General features: G+C 47.4%; 1 protein-coding gene across 1 annotated transcript; it reads right to left on the reverse strand.

The window, feature by feature from the left end:
• Positions 1–211: 211 nt before the first annotated feature.
• gamt (guanidinoacetate N-methyltransferase) lies at positions 212–6,122 on the reverse strand. The gene is made up of 6 exons (XM_083767450.1): positions 5,856–6,122; positions 3,775–3,920; positions 3,014–3,077; positions 2,687–2,754; positions 1,786–1,896; positions 212–482 (listed from the first exon to the last, which is right to left on the reverse strand). The coding sequence occupies exons 1-6, from the start codon at positions 6,031–6,033 to the stop codon at positions 342–344; spliced, it is 708 nt and encodes a 235-aa protein (XP_083623576.1). The 5' UTR covers positions 6,034–6,122; the 3' UTR covers positions 212–341.
• Between the last annotated feature and the right edge of the window lie 14,557 nt (positions 6,123–20,679).

Genomic DNA, 20,679 nt, shown 5'->3' on the forward strand with positions numbered 1-20,679 from the left:
TTGCAGATTGTTTGCTTGTTTTTGCCTAATTTTCGCCTATTATAACATTCCAAGAATATGGAGACTAGAGTTCATGTGGTTCATCACAGTTGTTAAATACAGTATCAATTAATAGACTGGGCCGTGAGGACAGCACGTCAACAAATAAACAGCGAAGAGTAATCTTAAAACATATAATAAAATCATGTTAATTAACTGCAGAATGAGAATGTACAGTAGATAAGATTTATTAAAATACATGTTGACACATAAGGTACAGGGGTGTGAGTTTGTTACGTTGACATTTTTACAATACAAAAGGAAAAGCTTTACGTGTGGTATGATGCAGAAGCGACTAAACTTCAGTCTTTGAGGATGGTGGGAGTGATCATCTTCTTGAAGGAGTAATATTTGCATTCGCCGGGGGGGACAATGTCCATGGTGCTGGTGCTAATCTTCTCCTTCTTGAAACCGGCTTGGACCAGGTGAGGCATCTGGGTCTCCTGGAAACAATCATTAATGCATGATTATCCACTTATCATTAACCTCCACTTTTATCTGCACGGGTTGGTAGAGAGTAGGGACAACACGTAGGCTTAATCTGTGATCAATATTAAAGGAGCGCGCATGGATTAAAGTTCTCTGTCGTGCGCACGACTGATTTCAGTCATTTGGATTCCATAGGAGTCACCATGTCTATGTCATGGCGAATAGCCGATTTTTGATTATTCGTTATTTGATGATTAAAGAGTATTTTAAGTGGTCAAACTAGCGATATATACATCTTCCATAAAATCCTAATGATCTCAGATGTTTCATAAAAAGCTAAATCTGGCATTTTGTTTTCAAATACACAATGACCGTCCTTTTCTTTAGTCAGTGCTGGTATGGCAGGCTTTAGCATCAATCTGCAGTTTCTTCCAACTAGTTGGCTGTACGGCTACCAAAACAGGATTTAAACTAGTTGGCTGTATGGCTACCAAAACAGGATTTAAACTAGTTGGCTGTACGGCTACCAAAACATGATTTAAACTAGTTGGCTGTACGGCTACCAAAACATGATTTAAACTAGTTGGCTGTACGGCTACCAAAACAGGATTTAAACTAGTTGGCTGTACGGCTACCAAAACATGATTTAAACTAGTTGGCTGTACGGCTACCAAAACATGATTTAAACTAGTTGGCTGTACGGCTACCAAAACATGATTTAAACTAGTTGGCTGTGCGGCAACCAAAACATGATTTTATGTAATATGCTAATTGTTTATGATAAACAGCGCTGGTGTGTCAGACTCGCACACAAATTGCAGATTAGGATTTAGCAATTTAACAACATTCAGTCATGAGATTTTATTTTTGCTTTAATCTACTCACTGCATCAGAGCAGAGCAGGGCTGTGGGCTGTTCAGAAACCTGATGACATAATTGCTAGGCACTAGTAGGCAGGCTTGATAATTTCCAACAACATTTAATTTTTCTATTTCTAACCTTCCGGGAAGAGAAAGGCTGTAGTTTCTATGGGTTGCAATCCCCATTAAGGATGTAATTGGTAGGCTAGGTTTCTGAACTGTCCACTAACCACCTCTGAAATGCAGAGCGAATGGACAAACCTGGCCTTTGGTGTAGTCGTTTTATTTATGCCACAAAGGCCAAATGCCAGGGCAAGCAAGGCCATCAAATAAAACAATGATTTGTATTAATTGAAATACATTATATATTAATTTAAATATAACCTTCGGCTAAATAAATGTAATACAGCTTTTCACAAGGCCACTGAGCTGGTCTGATCTGACTAGTGTAACCCACCTCAAACATCTTTTCAATGTTGTCGTATTTGGTCTTGAGCAGCTCTCCCCAGGAGGTCAGGTTGCAGTATGTGAGGACACCGCCGGCTTTCAGCAGCTTGTGGGCGTAGCCCTACATACATACACACACACACACACACACACACAAACAGTTAGATGATGTTATTTTAAGCTTTATTTACTCTGGTAAAACCGACAGAGCGTGGTGGATGTTCCGCCCCCCTTAGGTGGCTCTATCGGTGTTCAACCATTGAGGATGGATTAAGAGTCCACAGAGCCCTCTTGTGAAACAGGACATGTTACAATACATGCAAACACAACACCTGCATGCATGTTTGCATGAGCTTCAGGTTTGCAATTGAGCACAGAGACAGGCCCATTGTTGTTGGGTTTAACCTTTACGGTTTTAGTTCAAACCACAAATAGTTTGTCTTACAAACCAACAAATGGCTTGCATTGATCATAAACTCTGGCTTTAACGTGGAACAGTTAACATTTTCTACTGACGTGGGATTGAATGTGAGGCAACGAATGTCTCCATTCCATCCATCCAAACATGCAGGCAGGGGAGGTTAACTGAGCACCGATGCACTGCTATTACAGCTTCCCCGTATATAGAGCAAACCTTGAATGGCAACTGGAGCGGTTTAAAGCACCTGGTCAAGGTCACATCCATCCCCTCCTACATTTCAACTCTTTTCCCCGATTCAAACCTTTCGGTCAAAAGCTAACCTTCAGACTACCTCAACACGCACCCACGCACGCACTCTCTCACACACACACACACACACACACACACACACACACACACACACACACACACACACACACACACACACACACACGCACCCGTTTTGTATAATGAATACAAAACGGGTTCACCAGCAGGTTGTGTGTCTTACCTTGATGAAGTCAAACTGGTGGGTGTGCCAGGTGTCTTCAGACAGAGGGTACGTGTCGTACAGGATACCTGGAGGTCAAGAGAAGAATATCAACACAGACACCAGACCTCTGACAAAGAAAGCTGGTTATGGAATGGAAAATTCACATATTGTGTACACTGTACAATGTGTGAAATGTCATTTATTCTGGTGTTGCATGATTGCACATGGCTCTTTAAAATGTAGTAGTATATATATATATCAACCTTTTGTTTGTCATAATTTGCATGCTAAAGAAGCTATTTGTTTGGCATGTCACGTTATGTCCAAAGGCCCTTTCTCTCCTACCGTCAAAGTGGTTTTCGGGCAGGGTGGGCACCACGTCTTCCCAAAGGCCCTTCAGAGGAACCACCTATGGAACGGTAAATCACATTTACAGCATTGAACCAAATGGACCCGTCCGTCGTGCACACTCAAGAGTTATGCAGGCCAAGTCTTTGGAAAAAAGTACCACCTCAGAAAATATTACCACCAATAACTGATGTTAAAATACAGTAGCGTAATACCTGCCCCTTTCTGTTCCATTCCTAAGCCAATAATGCTGCTGCTCTGACAAAACTGTCTAATCACTAATCACCACCACTGATGATATTTCTAATGTGGTAAATCTGTTCTCAAATATTCTATTAATGGCTACTGTAGGTGTGCTATATCATGCTCATTTCAGCACGGCTGGATAGCCCTATTTCAACCAATTGCTTGGTCAGAAGAACTACCTGTAATAATATAAATATATTCCACTTTTTTTCAACTTTTTTGGGTGACTCCTCTGTGTGTACCACCAGAGGGGGGCTCAAGTACCACTAACCCATTCTGAACGGGAACCCATTTTGGTGTCAGCATCATGTTATGCTTTAGCTATTGAAAAATAGCAGATCTACAAGCTCGTAGCGCGCCACCGAGTGGCGCGCTACGAGCTTGTAGGTCTGCTATTTTTGAAAAATCGAAGAACGACTGACATAGAAACATAGCTTTTTCACGATTTAGACGACATTTTTTAGAATCTGATCTCAGGTCAGAATGGGGTAGACTGTTGAGCTGGTGTTCACCTTGTGTGGCTGAACCTTGGCCCATTCCTGCAGCCTGGCGAACACGCCGTCGTTGCACTCGATGATCCAGTGCTCCTCGATGGGGAACGACTCCACCTTGGTGGCAGCGATGGCCATGCCGAACCCGATCTCCAGAACACGACCACCTATGATGTCATGAAACAGCCGTTAGGTTAACGCTTATCATTCTCTGACACCCCCCCCCCCCCCCCCCCCTTCCAACACGTAGTCAACATTGTTACTTGTACCTACTTTGCTTGTTGTTTGAGGCTTTTTTTCCAGCTGGTGTGCCCAGTTACTATACTACAGGTCTAAGTAGTGCTGCTTCTCACAGAGATGATTTAAACGGAGCAACAATATGCCATTCTTAAGGCCTATTCATATTAGGTTAGGTTAGGTGATAAGGTGACCACTGAAAACTACAATATGTGTTTGGTCACCCAAAACCAAACCTCACAGGAAGCCACGGGTTAGTTTTAACCTGCCATTGGTTAGTTCTAAACTGCCACGCATGTCTGGAGCCACTGGTTAGTTTTGACCTGCCACGGGTTAGTTTTAATCTGCCACGCATGTCTGGAGCCACGAGTTAGTTTTGACCTGCCACGTGCTACTTGTAACCGGCAACGCATGTCGCGATCGATGGTGTTGTCGGACTAATGCATGTCGGACTGTTAGTATGTCTAATATGCACCCTCGTCACGCCGCGGTGGGTCTAATATGCACCCTCGTCACGCCACGGTGGGTCTAATATGCACCCTCGTCACGCCGCGGTGGGTCTAATATGCACCCTCGTCACGCCGCGGTGGGTCTAATATGCACCCTCGTCACGCCGCGGTGGGTCTAATATGCACCCTCGTCACGCCGCGGTGGGTCTAATATGCACCCTCGTCACGCCGCGGTGGTAAACCATTCACCGTTTGGGTGGTCTCCTAATCACCTAAAACTGGAATATGAATAGGCCTTTAGAGCCGAATGCTCTTACTAGTGGACCCCAAAAGTTTGACATGGACATTTTGGTCTGAGGGTTGCTTTAGACTGGAAATGCCGCTCAATGGTTAGGGTTCAACCTTTGGACTGGGGAGCAATTTGTGCTCAGTTTCCTGGCATTGGCAAAGTATGTTTTGTCTGTACAAGTGGAAATTGTGGTCTACAGGTGGCGCTAGAGGGAAGGCCAAAGGGTCACCAAAATCCTTAGGGTGCAATGGTTGCATCCTATTCCCTGGCAGTAGGTTATGAGGTATCTTGTTTTTGACCCCAGTGGTGTACCGACGCTCTCAGAGCCTTGCAGAGCAGCAGAGGGGGCTTTAAGTGCTGGGAATGTGGGAATGCAGGGAAAGCAGTTGGTTGTAGCATGTCATGTGATAGAAATATCGGGGGTAGTAGAGGTTTACACATATCATGCCTACTAGTGTGAGCATATAAATAGATATGGGGGAAGGCCTTTCCGCCTCTCTGACCCCTCCAAACCTATCACGTGACGTTAATATGAAATCCCCACATCGTTTCATAAACACAAATTATCTCGTGCTGGTGCGACTACATCATGTCAATTGCAATCTTGGAAATTATATTGAACTCAGGCTCGGAGAGCATTTGGGTGCGTGAGTTTTACGCACGAGCAGGACTACGCAAATCCATTCAGCCTCGCGGATGGGATGAGCGCAGTGTTATGAAACGTGCTGAACAGCTGAAGTGTCTGGTGTTAGGCTTGGGAAGAGACACATCTTATGTAGTAAAACTACTAACTAGTAAGTGACACCTGCTGCCACACACACACACACACACACACACACACCACTTGTCTATTCCATATCTCCAGCACGCTTCAGCGTGGCGTGGGTCGTCGACAAGAGTTACACTTGAACATGTTACGTGTTTTAAAACAATCATGCTCGATTTATTTTCCCATTCAAATCGCGCAAACAGGCTGTTTGGCTGTTGTTGCACCCCAGACACGATGATTATTTAACAACTTGCGCAAATGCTATGGTTTTTGCACGAAATCCCTCTGAACATCGAGGCCTATATTAAGCCACTTCCTTTCGTGTTGGTTTACAAACGGGTTTGGGTTTCAGTTGTACCTTTGGAAGCCGCTACGGTCGCCAGTGAGTGCATGTATGGAGTCTCCCAGCGCTCCATGACGGGTTTGCCCAGAATCTCCAGGTGCGTGTCGGCCTCGTTGTACCCGGCGCCCGCGTCATGCCAGCCGGACTTGCAGTCTTCTCCCTTGGAGAAAATGGGCACTGCTGTGGTGGTCATTTTGCAGGAGGAGTGGTTTTCAATGGGAGTTAACGGGACAGGCACAGAGGACTGCTGTCGCCAAGGATCCGGCAGAGTGGAGGGAAGAAATGTGAGGCGGCTGGGATTTATATAGGGGGCTCAAAAGTGCTGACTGCGCAGGGTGGTCAATGAGAAGGTTGACTACAGCCGCCAAACTGTTGGCTGAAGAATGAGTTACTCATGTATGTTACATTCATTGAGGGCCATTGCGTAACATAACTAGATAAAGTAGAGTCTACTTTATCTAGTTATCTACTTAGTAGACCCCACAGACACACAGGTCTCCACCAGGGCACGTCAGGTCGTGGCCTCCTGGTGGCGCTATAATAGGCCAATGTGAAAAGGGTGACATTTCTTCTTATGCCTTGGATGGCAATTGGATGATTTATTACTTGATAATTTGGCCAATGTTTGACCAGTTTTTATAGTATAGTTTGTTGATTACCTTTGATGCATTAATGGTAATTTTTATTAATTGTATTCATTTTATTCATTTTATTCATTTTATTCATTTTATTCATTTTATTTATTTTAAATTGTGCCTTCACTCACTGTCATCTGGCAGGTTGAGAATCACTGGTTCTCAAACTTTGTCATGTCAAAGACCCCCCCAATCTGAGAACCCATCGGCAAAAAATAAAGGAAAACCAGCGCCCTCTTTTCCTTCATTCAATTCAGTCTGTGTTCAGAGACCCCCTGTGTTCAGCACACAGACCCCCTGTGTTCAGCACACAGACCCCCTGTGTTCGGCACACAGACCCCCTGTGTTCGGCACACAGACCCCCTGTGTTCGGCACAGAGACCCCCTGTGTTCGGCACACAGACCCCCTGTGTTCGGCACACAGACCCCCTGTGTTCGGCACACAGACCCCCTGTGTTCGGCACACAGACCCCCTGTGTTCAGCACACAGACCCCCTGTGTTCAGCACACAGACCCCCTGTGTTCGGCACAGAGACCCCCTGTGTTCAGAGACCCCCTGTGTTCGGCACACAGACCCCCTGTGTTCGGCACACAGACCCCCTGTGTTCAGAGACCCCCTGTGTTCGGCACACAGACCCCCTGTGTTCGGCACACAGACCCCCTGTGTTCAGAGACCCCCTGTGTTCGGCACACAGACCCCCTGTGTTCAGCACACAGACCCCCTGTGTTCGGCACACAGACCCCCTGTGTTCTGCACACAGACCCCCTGTGTTCGGCACAGACCCCCTGTGTTCGGCACACAGACCCCCTGTGTTCAGAGACCCCCTGTGTTCAGCTCAGAGACCCCCTGTGTTCAGAGACCCCCTGTGTTCAGCTCAGAGACCCCCTGTGTTCAGAGACCCCCTGTGTTCAGAGACCCCCTGTGTTCAGCACAGAGACCCCCTGTGTTCAGAGACCCTCTGTGTTCGGCACAGACCCCCTGTGTTCTGCACACAGACCCCCTGTGTTCAGCACAGAGACCCCCTGTGTTCGGCACAGAGACCCCCTGTGTTCGGCACACAGACCCCCTGTGTTCAGAGACCCCCTGTGTTCGGCACACAGACCCCCTGTGTTCAGAGACCCCCTGTGTTCAGAGACCCCCTGTGTTCAGCACACAGACCCCCTGTGTTCAGCACACAGACCCCCTGTGTTCGGCACACAGACCCCCTGTGTTCGGCACAGAGACCCCCTGTGTTCAGAGACCCCCTGTGTTCGGCACACAGACCCCCTGTGTTCGGCACACAGACCCCCTGTGTTCAGAGACCCCCTGTGTTCGGCACAGAGACCCCCTGTGTTCAGAGACCCCCTGTGTTCGGAACACAGACCCCCTGTGTTCAGCACACAGACCCCCTGTGTTCAGCACACAGACCCCCTGTGTTCAGCACACAGACCCCCTGTGTTCGGCACACAGACCCCCTGTGTTCGGCACAGAGACCCCCTGTGTTCGGCACACAGACCCCCTGTGTTCGGCACAGAGACCCCCTGTGTTCGGCACAGAGACCCCCTGTGTTCGGCACACAGACCCCCTGTGTTCGGCACACAGACCCCCTGTGTTCGGCACACAGACCCCCTGTGTTCGGCACACAGACCCCCTGTGTTCGGCACAGAGACCCCCTGTGTTCGGCACAGAGACCCCCTGTGTTCGGCACAGAGACCCCCTGTGTTCGGCACAGAGACCCCCTGTGTTCGGCACAGAGACCCCCTGTGTTCGGCACAGAGACCCCCTGTGTTCGGCACAGAGACCCCCTGTGTTCGGCACAGAGACCCCCTGTGTTCGGCACAGAGACCCCCTGTGTTCGGCACAGAGACCCCCTGTGTTCGGCACAGAGACCCCCTGTGTTCGGCACACAGACCCCCTGTGTTCGGCACAGAGACCCCCTGTGTTCGGCACAGAGACCCCCTGTGTTCGGCACAGAGACCCCCTGTGTTCGGCACAGAGACCCCCTGTGTTCGGCACAGAGACCCCCTGTGTTCGGCACAGAGACCCCCTGTGTTCGGCACAGAGACCCCCTGTGTTCGGCACAGAGACCCCCTGTGTTCGGCACAGAGACCCCCTGTGTTCAGCACAGAGACCCCCTGTGTTCAGCACAGAGACCCCCTGTGTTCGGCACAGAGACCCCCTGTGTTCGGCACAGAGACCCCCTGTGTTCGGCACAGAGACCAACATCTGAAAAGATTTTGTGCTAGGCACAACATTAAGAGTTTTTCTTTGTTACATTTGTTACACTACTTAACTAAAAGAAAATAAGTAAATAAACGAATCACACTCTGCGTTGTGTGAGCTTGTAGATTGGTTATTGTCAAAAGTATAAAGTAGAGTTCAACTCTTAACGAGCTTACACTTAAGACGGAGGGTGGAGGTTGGAGGTGAGATTTATTGCAGATGAATTGATTACAGTATGGAGCTGGGATTGAGTGAATGGACAGAGAAGTGACTGACAGTATGATAACAGAATGATAACAGAATGATGACGGTACGAGGAGGAGACAGTGGAGGAGCTTTGGCGTGGGCCCCCTGGGGACGGACCAGAGCCTCGGTTCGGATCCTGCCTGGCGGAGGCAGGGGGGGCTCTTGAGCCTGCCCCCCTGGGGCCGACCTGGTGGAGCCTGCTGCTGGGCGGTCGTCGGGGAGGTGGCGGGTACCTGAACGGAAGCACAGATGAGCGAAGGGAAGTGAGGACCGTTTATAAAGGGGTGCGGACAAGGTAACGCAGATCTGATTGGAGCAGACGGATGATGGAGCATTACAGCTCTAAGTTGAACTATCGTTAACAACTAAAACTTCAACTCTTAACGAGCTTACACTTAAGACGGAGGGTGGAGGTTGGAGGTGAGATTTATTGCAGATGAATTGATTACAGTATGGAGCTGGGATTGAGTGAATGGACAGAGAAGTGACTGACAGTATGATAACAGAATGATAACAGAATGATGACGGTACGAGGAGGAGACAGTGGAGGAGCTTTGGCGTGGGCCCCCTGGGGACGGACCAGAGCCTCGGTTCGGATCCTGCCTGGCGGAGGCAGGGGGGGCTCTTGAGCCTGCCCCCCAAAAGGAATTAAATAGTGCGCGCCTGGAGGAATGGTGCAAACGTCTGGAGGAAGGAGTAAATTAAGGTTTACCTGGAAGGGACTATACAAACGATGTTGGAGAGATTCCCTCGACGAGCCGGGGCCTTTAGCGAGAAGGGATCCGTGGGAGAGTCAGGAAGGCCCCGCGCCATTGGAGCCTCACGACGGCTGGTGCCGCCGACATGGGAGCCTTCGCGGAAGGGGCTTGTGGGAGAATGGTTAGTAGGTATGGTTGGTAGGCGAACAGCCCGATGGTTAGCGAGCCTCTGGATGGTTGGCCGGAAATCGTTTGCCGGCGGAGTCTGTTTGGGATGAGAGTAAGGTTGATTAGCATGGCATGAATGAAACGTGAATGGAATGATTGTTTAGCAGGCGTCCTCTCGACAGAGGGCAGTGAGTGAGAATTTGATTAGCAGGCGTCCTCTCGACAGAGGGCAGTGAGTGAGAATTTGATTCGCCTGGCGGGACAGGGAGACTCCCGACGGAGGAGGCCTGCGTGGCCGGAGGACGGGTCGACCGTCGTTTTGGAGGAAGTGAGTGGGCGTCCTGGAGAGGGAGAACATGTTTAGAAGAGGGCAGAGGAGGAGGTACCCGCCACCCGACACATCCACCAGTCAATGTAGGTACCGCGCTGGAAGACGCCATGGACTTCTGGGCATCGAGCACGGAGGCGGAGGAAGGTCTGACGTAGGAGGAGAAGGCGGAGGACGACCAGTGGCCCGAGGCTTGCAGGATCAGGACGGAGACGCCACTGGCAGCAGCGGTGGTGGCGGCTCCGATTCTCAGGGAGTGGCTGGAGTATAGCGGTCAGGAGGGAGACCACATCTTAGGAGCAGCGAGCGGAGATGGGAGGCGAACTCTCTACGACGACCTCAGACGAGCCCTCCAACGACGGCTCCGGTCATCTCGGTCCTTCGTACATCTGGCCAGCTCCTTTGTGCTTCCGCACCCGTATCTTTCTTTAGTGCGTCTGCCTAGGAAGGTGTGGGACGTCCTCTCGATCGACGCCCAGCGTTGGTTCCCGCGGTGCGGCCTTGGCCGGGAGTTCTCGATGGCGGTGGCAGTGACCAGCTAGTCTCATACTCCTCACTGCTATCTTCTCTGTTATACTTGGTAATGGCCCGTACGGATGCTCGTTGGTGATGTGCTCATCCTGGTTGATGTCAAGTACCATGGAGACATCCTGGTGCAGCACCCGTCCGGGGATTTCCGTGGGGCGGAAGTGTCCGGCATTCACGGCCGAGGAGGACGACGGTCTCCGCAGTAGCAGGGAAGAAACTGGTCTTAACGTGGAGGGGGAGGAGCACGGAGGAGAGGTACCTGACCACGGTGCCGGACTAGTAGACGCCATGGATCTCTGGGCATCGAGCGAAAATTGGGCGTCGTGATGTTTGACGAACGCGGCAGACCCGAGGGGAAAGGTTTGACGAACATAGGTTCTTGGGCTATGGCTGACGCAGTGGACGTGGAACCGAAATTATTAATAGTGATATGGCCGACTGCGGGAAACTATTCCGCTTGGAATTCCCCCCCAAAACTGAAGTGGGAGCGTAGCACGGTGGCCTGAGCTCTCCGAGCAACGGAGGCTGTGAATAGGTTATGGCTTAATCCATTTAGGCCTAAGGCGGATTCTAAAAACGCCTCTGAATCCTGACCTAAGGTTTCTGAAAAACTTCAAATATTTATAAAGCAGCATCGAAATTTTACATTTGAATACTGTACGTACTGTAGGGGTTCCCGGCCTGAGGGGGTAAGATACCGATAGGGGTTCCCGCCCGGAAATGGGTTGAGGTGAGTGGTTTGAGACGTTGAGTGGGTGGTTACCTATGAGTTTAGACGTTACGGCGCAGTTGAGACGTTGCGGTGCGTGGCTGTCGAGCTTAGCTGGTGCGGTGCATGGCTGCCAGAGAGTTTAGCTGTTGCAGTGCGTGGCTGCCGACTGAGTTTAGCTGTTGCAGTGCATGGCTGCCGACTGAGTTTAGCTGTCGCGGTGCGTGGCTGCCGGCTGGGTTTGGCTGCTGCAGTGCGTGGCTGCTGATGGGATTAGGCTGCGTTGGATGGCTGACGAGTTCAGCTCGGTGGGGGTCCGTGTTGAGGCCTAGCCGGGAACCTGGCCTTCCAGGCATGCGTGAACAGTGCTCGTTTCCCTGATGATCGCCGAGCAGGTAGCTGGACAGGAGGGGCACAAGCATGGAGTTAGTATGGTCGGACCGACGTGGCAGTTGGAGTGAGTAGAATATTAAGACTTAATTGACGGGAGAAACAATGCAGTTGACGGGTGAGTAACAGAGAAAATCTTAATTAGGTACGGCTCGGTGAGCACGGTCTCGCCATCGAGAAGGTCGACATGGGCGGACCTGAATCCTGAGAGAAGACAGACTATGCGCCCACTGCGCGTGAATGAAGTGGAAAGCGAGCTACGCTTTCTAACCATGTGTTGAACCGAGACATCAGAGACACGTACTTCCCACGGATTACAACTGGAGATTGAGAACGTGACCCGTGGCGAAAAACTCCCATATCTGCTGGGCGAGGTACGACAATGTGCAAACGCGGCAGCAGATTTGAGATTTGCTGTGAAAGGAGAGGAATACCAGATGGAACACGGCCGCCCTGAAGACAAGCCATTTGTGTGTTTGCACTATACCTGCGTCGAGTTAGCGTGACTGACGCGTGCTCAAGTTAACTAGGTGGTGAAAGGTCAAGTGAACGAGCGGTGCCGGCATGAACATTAAATGCCGTGAATGATAGGAACAGAGTGGCGTAAAGAGGGACAATATGGCAAGCATTTTCCCTTCATTGACAATGTAATAATGGAGCGTTCTTGAGGGTCTAACGTTGATCAGGGGGTTAGACATGGAATGAAAACCCGGGAATAAACCACGCAAAATGTGACTTATTGAGCTGATAGTGGGAGCTCCGACCTGTAAAGCTCACGGCTTGTAGATCAGCTATTTGAACGTGTTCACACTGACACACGCCTCTCTTTTCTCTCTTCTTCTCCTCTTTTTACTTTGTTTCTTTTCCTCCTCCTTCTCTTTTTTCTCTTTCTCCCTTTCTCTCTTCTCTCTTTTTCTTTTTCCTACGATTACGCTCAACATCTCATCACGATCCACATGATTGAAGAAAGAATCTGGAGCACTAGTAGATTGCCAGGGCATGAATGAATGGGGCACCGAGTTGCCATGTTGGAGGAGACAAGCGCCAGGTCCGCAAAAACAAGTCACGAAAACTAACTTGAATCATTATGAAAACGATCCGACAGCGTCAGATAATTTACCAACATGTAACACTGAGGGTGCTTCGAATGAACCGTGGGTTTGAACAACGGCGTCCACCTGGTAAGTGATTAAATAAAACAAGCCTGAGACGCTTATAATGAGCGGACGTGGCAACCTGACGGCACCGGACATGCTCAGAGTAGTCTAGGAGTCTAAGATACGATAGTGGTGACGCTAGTGTAGCGCCGGCCGCAGCTAGAAGAAAGTGCAGGCTTTAGACTCTCTTTATAAGGATAGACGACGAGGAGTTTATCATTGGAACGCCACCGGTCGCTCCGTTTATTATTATTCCATCCAACAGCTCATCACAGCCAACACTGGCGCATCACAACACTGCGTCATCAAAGCACGCCAGCCTTCAGGCAAAAGCAAACGATCCTCGAGCCTACACTAGTGTTGACTCTCGTGGCAACAATGGAATGCGGAAGTGCTCGTTCTATCTCGGGGGAAAGTTCCGCCAAGGAACAAAAAGTTTGGAACTAGACAAAGCGTGTCGCCACTCTACACTGTGGACGAACTAAAACGCCGTGTATGATTTTAGACCTGCAGCCTGATCTATGCTACGTTCACAGGATGACCAGTAGCTTACTGCCGTGAAAGCAACGTTTAATGCGTGATCGCCCAGACGCCACCTGAAGCAGTGCGAGACTGGTGGCATGAGGCATTAGCAGCAGTATACACTATACAGCATAAGCAGCCTTGTAACGGCAACGCACGACATACAAAGCACTGAGCAGCAGCAAGCAAGCAGGGTAAAAGTGGCTAGTGCGGAGGCAGCATCGGAACGGAATCGAAATTAGGCTGTTAGCAGTTACGTTTGTTTTGAAGGTTGAACCATTCAGGTGGATAAATAGCAGTGACGAGCAATTAGAATGATACTGTATCTGATGGAGGCATGCAGGGCCTGGGACGCTGGCGAAACACCCGACGGTGTGTCCTGGGATGAAAGCTGCGGCCGTGGAGGAGTTTGTTGACTCTTGAACTTGGATGGAAATGACGAATGAAGAAGGTGAGCTGTGAGCTCTCGAACGTGTCTGTGTGCTACCTGAACGGAAGCACAGATGAGCGAAGGGAAGTGAGGACCGTTTATAAAGGGGTGCGGACAAGGTAACGCAGATCTGATTGGAGCAGACGGATGATGGAGCATTACAGCTCTAAGTTGAACTATCGTTAACAACTAAAACTTGAAGTTTGTTTTGCTCATGCAGGACTCCCTCGGGGTCCCCAGACAGACCTCCACTGGTCACTTCTTCACCAGGTTCATGCAGGACTCCCTCGGGGTCCCCAGACAGAACCACTCCACTGGTCACCAGGTTCATGCAGGCAATCACAATCAGGTCAAAGGTCAGGTCCCTCAAGAGCAGTCAAAGGGCAAAGGACAAGTCAGATAATATGTTTATCACAATGCTTATCTGTGCAATTCACCAGGTGGGAAAAGTACTCCATTTGAATGTATTAAGTATCAATTCACCAGGTGGAAAAAGTACTCCATTTGAATGTATTAAGTATCAATTCACCAGGTGGGAAAAGTACTCCATTTGAATGTATTAAGTATCAATTCACCAGGTGGAAAAAGTACTCCATTTGAATGTATTAAGTATCAATTCACCAGGTGGAAAAAGTACTCCATTTTAATGTATTAAGTATCAATTCACCAGGTGGAAAAAGTACTCAATTTGAATGTATTAAGTTTCAATTCACCAGGTGGAAAAAGTACTCCATTTGAATGTATTAAGTATCAATTCTGCAATATAGAAAAACTGTCACAAATAAAAGTCGGGAATTCTAAATGTTCTTGAGTAAAAGTAAAAAAGTATTGGCATAAAAATTTACTTAAAGTACCAGAAATAGAAATACTCAGAATTTCCCATTTCAAGTTTTGAAATACATAAGAATCTTCGAAAATAGCCGATCTATAAGCTCACACTGCGACACATTGTGAGCTTGTAGATGTGGAAGTTGGAAAGTTTCTATTATGTATTATGTATTTGTCTGCAGCATAAAATACAACATACAAACAAAGGTGAAACCAATAACATTTAGTAAAAGCTGCATCAATTAAAACGAATAATCATGACAATAAAAACGGCAATGATGACTAACCTGTCACCCCATATCAAGTTCTTACCAACCTTGCATTACAGGAACAAGACAAGACTAAAATTATCCAATGGAAACATGCAGTAAACAGAAATCAGCACAAACGTGATTGTTGACCTTTCCTTACAATCTATTTTGATAAAAGATATAAGACGCCACACTCGGAGCTGCATCATTGAGGGTCAAGAGGGTCAACCTGAAATACCTCAGTTCCATAACAATCTCAGTTTGAATGTAATACGCAGAGTTGAAATAATTCGTTTTGTTTTTAATATATATATATTATATATATATTTCAGTTTTCAGCTTCACCCAACTGCGAGTGCTTTCCACAGAGGAGCGTTCGGAGGGTGGGGGCATCTCTGAGTGCCTTAGGGAGGGCATTCCACAGGGTTGGGGCAGCAAAGGCAAAAGCTCTGTCACCCCACGTACGGAGTTTGGTTTTGGGGACGTCGAGGAGGTTTGCATCACCAGACTTGAGGGAGCGTGAGGGGACATGACGTTTGAGGAGGTCACAGAGGTATGGGGGAGCCAGGTTGTGTAGTGCTTTGTAGGTGGTCAGGAGTGTTTTGAAGTGGATTCTTTGTTTAACCGGTAGCCAGTGAAGGTCACGGAGGACTGGTGTAATATGATCTCTGGAACGGGTATTGGTAAGTAGACGGGCAGCTGAGTTCTGCAGTTTATTGAGGACTTTGGAGGTGGTGCCATAGAGGATACTGTTGTTACAGTTTATTGAGGACTTTGGAGGTGGTGCCATAGAGGATACTGTTGTTACAGTTTATTGAGGACTGTGGAGGTGGTGCCTCAGAGGATACTGTTGCATTAATCATGGCGGGATGAGATGAAGGCGTGGATGGATGAGTGTTTCGGCTGCGGAACATGACAGAGAGGGTCGGAGACGGGCGATGTTCTTGAGGTGAAAGAAGGCGGTTTTGGTGACTTGGTTAACATGGGGGAGGAATGAAAGGGTGGGGTCAAAAATGATGCCAAGGTTGCGGATGCGGGTGCAGGGTGTGACAGTGGATCCATCAATGTTTAATGAAAAACCTTGGGTGGAATTGGTGAGGGAGTTGGGACCGATGATGATGATTTCCGATTTATTGCAATTGAGTTTGAGAAAGTTCTTTTGCATCCATGTTTTTATGTCTGGCAGTGAGAGTGGAGTGGGTGTGGGTGTGGGAGTGGGTGATGGCTTTGGTGGAGAGGTACAGCTGTGTGTGTCATCGGCGTAGGAGTGGAACTGGAGCTGGTGGAACATACCGGTACATTGCTCAGAATCATACCTCCATACCTGGGAGGCTGGGACCTCTGGAGTCCTAGGCAGGCTCACTAATCATTCAGCTATTGCCGAAGGGTTAGTGAGGTTAGTTGGAAATTATTTATTGATAACTGAGAATAAAAATCTAATCAAACTTTATTTATAGAGCTTTCACACAACCGTAGTCCTTAGATGACCAAAGAGACCATCTGCAAACTTCAGAATGATTGGTTCTCGAACAGACTTCAATTCATATCTGTATACAGGATGCAAAGGAGTGGTGAGAGAACCAGTGATGGAAAGTAAAGTAACTAAGTACACGTTTGAGTTTTTCTGAAACATGTACTATGGAGTATACTTCCAATTTTCTATCATTTTACTTCTACTCCACATCATCTCAGAGATCTGCTATTTTTTTTTTTTTAATATTTGTATATATATTTCATACATTTGAAAATTGGACCTGCTGCATAATGAGTAGCCTACTTTTACTTTTGGCACTTTAAAGTGTACCTCTACTTTGTTAGAGGTTTGGGTTGTGTAGTTATCTTTCCATGATGTACCTCCAGATGTGGGCAAGAAATCAAAAATCATTGCTCCAGTGATTTGAAATTGATAATTCAAAATATTCTCCTGATTGACTTGCATTGTATACGCTGAAACAGCTCCAGTCCATGGATACAGATCCAGAATAGTAAAATCAACAGAAAGTTAAAAAATGTATATACCAGTATACATGTAGAAAGTTTGAATGAATGTAGAATTATGTACAGTATGCATATAGATGTGGGGGGCTTAATTTAATTTGACTACTCTCTGTCGCACTTCCCAATGCGCCTGTGCCTAAAGTTGCCTCTAGGACGGTGTTTTAATAAAAGGTCAAGCAAGGTGGCAGTAGCGTACTGTACACTCCCTACTCTGTATGCAAGGGGGATCAAGGAGGTGTTGGGTTTTGTCCAGAAATGCCTGTTTTTATCAGTTTGTCAAAGGACGTTGTGAGCAGAGAGCTCAGGGCAAATGGCCTGTAGGCCTACTATGTAGGCCTAGTCATTCCGTCTGGTTACCCCCAGCCCACACTGGGCAAGACCTACGCTGTGTAGACAAATCAGTTTACGTTGTGAATGAAACAAGTGTTGTGATTGGTCGAAGAAATATTGTATCCGCGGTAAATTTACATCTGACGCATGTTCCGGCCCGACACTTCTGCCGATACCGTCTCTGCCTTTAGGTTGTGATCAGGCTTTTCTCTTCGCAGATGAGTAAGCCTGGGAGGACCGAGGCTACCCCAGCCAGAGTTTAAAGTTCCTCTCATTACATTACATCTGTTACAGGCCCCTTGGTGGTCTCTTTTGGTTGTACTGTGCTCAAACCTGAAAAGCGGCTGAGTAGCGGCTGCAAAAAATACCCTGGGCTTTCCTGTGTCCAGTGAACTGTAGATAGTGTATGTGTACTGTATGCAAGTGCTTTTAAAACATTTTCACGTCAAGGACTCCTGAATAGACATGTGCCATGGAAGCCCATCTTTGGTGCCAGGGACTGCCAATTATTTCTTTTTTTTAATGTTTTTTTTTGTGGCTTTCGCCTTTATTTTATATTTTTTATAGCTGACAGGAAATGGGGAGAGAGATGGGGGGAAGACATGCAGTGAAGGCCGTCGGGATCTGGAGTCAAACCCGCGGCACACTGCCAGACTGGGTTACCAGCCAAGGTGCCTGGACCGCTGAGCCACGGCCCAGGCCAGGGACTCCCAATTCTATAAGAGGGTCTGTGTTGTGTTTATGTCTGTAACTGAGCTAAGCTGGCAAATCACCAGACGATCAGCACCACATCTCTTGTGCATCAGTTTATGTATATTTGTCATATTTAACTTACATTTTAAGATTCAAAAATGTCCACTCCAAATTTTAGAATAGACATCAATCAGACTTGGATTGGGCTTTAAACCATTCCCAAATTTTAGAGATCACGGACATGATCAGTATGACGTCATCGAGTCCCCAGAAATAAATGTAGTTGAGTGCAAGCACCTTTATTGCCATTGCAGTCTTTCGCCGTAAGAGATGGTTTAGGATTCATAATATCAACATCCAATGTCCTGCCGTCTCCCCACATCTTGGAAAAACTGACATGACATCATCAATATGATGTCATAGATCCTCATGGGAACCACAGCGTCATTAGACCCAGTCCATTATCACAGCAGGGCTTTCCTCGAACTGCGGTGGGATCCATAATAACGCACCACTGATGAACTTTGGTGGGATCCATAATAACGCACCACTGATGTCTGTTAACAGGGGAAGGAGAATAGACTAAAGGTCTACACACACTGTCACTCAGAACTTCAGGCAATAATACTAAAACCACCAATCGAATAATCAAAAGATATACCTGTATTTTTTTTTTGCAAACATTCCAAGATTGCACACACAATATGATTGGATTGGGAAAACAATTATTGTTGCTTGATTTTGTATCAATTATTCACAAAATCACATAATAGGGCCTGTTCAGTGTTTAATCAATGGTACATGGATAAGAGATCTCCACGTATACTTTGCCAACTGCAGCTCTCTGCCTGCAGCATAAAGCATACAATAGATCTCTGCCTGCAGCTCTCTGCCTGCAGCGTAAAGCATACAATAGATCTCTGCCTGCAGCTCTCTGCCTGCAGCGTAAAGCATACAATAGATCTCTGCCTGCAGCTCTCTGCCTGCAGCGTAAAGCATACAATAGATCTCTGCCTGCAGCGTAAAGCATACAATAGATCTCTGCCTGCAGCTCTCTGCCTGCAGCGTAAAGCATACAATAGATCTCTAAGCGTAATAGATCTCAGCGTAAAGCATACAATAGATCTCTAAGCGTAATAGATCTCAGCGTAAAGCATACAATAGATCTCTAAGCGTAATAGATCTCAGCGTAAAGCATACAATAGATCTCTAAGCGTAATAGATCTCAGCGTAAAGCATACAATAGATCTCTAAGCGTAATAGATCTCAGCGTAAAGCATACAATAGATCTCTTCTGCCCACCCTGTAACTTGCTGTAAAAACAGCTTTGTGGAGGAATCAGTGCTGTTCATTTCCCAATCCCCTCCATATAGTATACACATACAGTACAGTACTTTCAGAACCAGTGTTTTTCGGATACATGTTCCTTAATGTGATCATCATATATTCATTGGTAGTGTATTTTAAAGTGCGTACGGCTGATGAATAATATTCATTTATTAGGTGTAGTATATTAGTAATAGCTTAACCTAATCTCGTAAATTGAGACAGACTTTGCCCACACAGTTTTCAAATGCTTCATGCCTAACACAGTCGGACTCTTTACATCGGAAGCGCTGAAAATTTGTAGAAAATAAAGCGGATTTTGGATGTCGTAATATCGTGATATGGCATACAGTAAGTGTAAGTGACAGTGTAACACGTTGGTGAGCTTGTATGTCAGCTATTTGTGAACACAGGTCTCCACCAGGGCAGGTCAGGTTGTGGCCTCCTGGTGGCGCTATAATAGACGCTATAATGTGAAAAGGGTGACATTTCTTCTTACGCCTTGGATGGCAATTGGATGATTTGAGGCATTTTGTTCCAAAAATGTGTTTTGCAAAAATGCACGGCATTTGCACTATAACAGGCCAATGTGAAAAGGGTGGAATATATTCCTCAGCCTAGTAGGGAAGTCTGTGAAAAATTTCACGCAAATTGCATGCTCCAGCTTTTTGTTCAAAACGGGCCAATCCTGCAAACTTTGAAAGCCAATTTTGGCCAATTGGGATGGAATCTGAAATATCGGACAGATCCGTCTTGAACACATGACTATAGAGATAGTGTGTAACGATTTGCAGGATGTTTGGACAGAATCTGGAGGAGTAATATCAAAATATGTGTTTTTCAAAAGTCGGCCTCCTGGTGGCGCTATAACAGGCCGTTCTGGAAAATTTGGGGCAGAGGTTCATCGTTGGCATCCAGGGAGTGTGGCATCGACCAGGTTAACGGTGCCGGAGATTAGCTGGTAACAGACGGGCGGACGGACGGACACACGCACGGACTCACACACACACACACACACACACACACACACACACACACACACACACACACACACACACACACACACAGACACACACACACACACACACACACACACACACACACACACACACGGACGGAGTTCAAAACATACTCTCTCCATGGTGGAGACAATAACAACATAATAATAACGGACATGTCACATGCCCCCAAAATAAGAACACCTGTGACCTGGTTGCTTGGTTGCTTGGTCGGTTAGGCCTCATACACACGTATCAAACGAACATTCTGTGCTCAATGCTTTTCCAATGGAAGTCACGTGGTTTGACCAAACATTTGTGTTTGACTTCCCCCCCTCCCCCCATCAAACACAAGTGTTTGGTCAAACCACACTTCCATTGGAAAAGCATTGGGGCGGCCA

The sequence above is a fragment of the Protomyctophum parallelum genome (assembly GCF_964188405.1).
Source record: "Protomyctophum parallelum genome assembly, chromosome: 6".
Taxonomy (NCBI): Eukaryota; Metazoa; Chordata; class Actinopteri; order Myctophiformes; family Myctophidae; genus Protomyctophum; species Protomyctophum parallelum.

What these genes read in the sequence shown, in the direction of transcription:
- gamt (XM_083767450.1), bottom strand. Translation starts at nt 6,033, where the DNA reads ATGACCACCACAGCAGTGCCCATTTTCTCCAAGGGAGAAGACTGCAAG. An exon ending in GACCGTAGCGGCTTCCAAAG is followed by an intron (nt 3,921 to 5,855) that starts GTACAACTGAAA and finishes ATGACATCATAG; the next exon opens with GTGGTCGTGTTCTGGAGATC. An exon ending in CCAAGGTTCAGCCACACAAG is followed by an intron (nt 3,078 to 3,774) that starts GTGAACACCAGC and finishes ACCGTTCCATAG; the next exon opens with GTGGTTCCTCTGAAGGGCCT.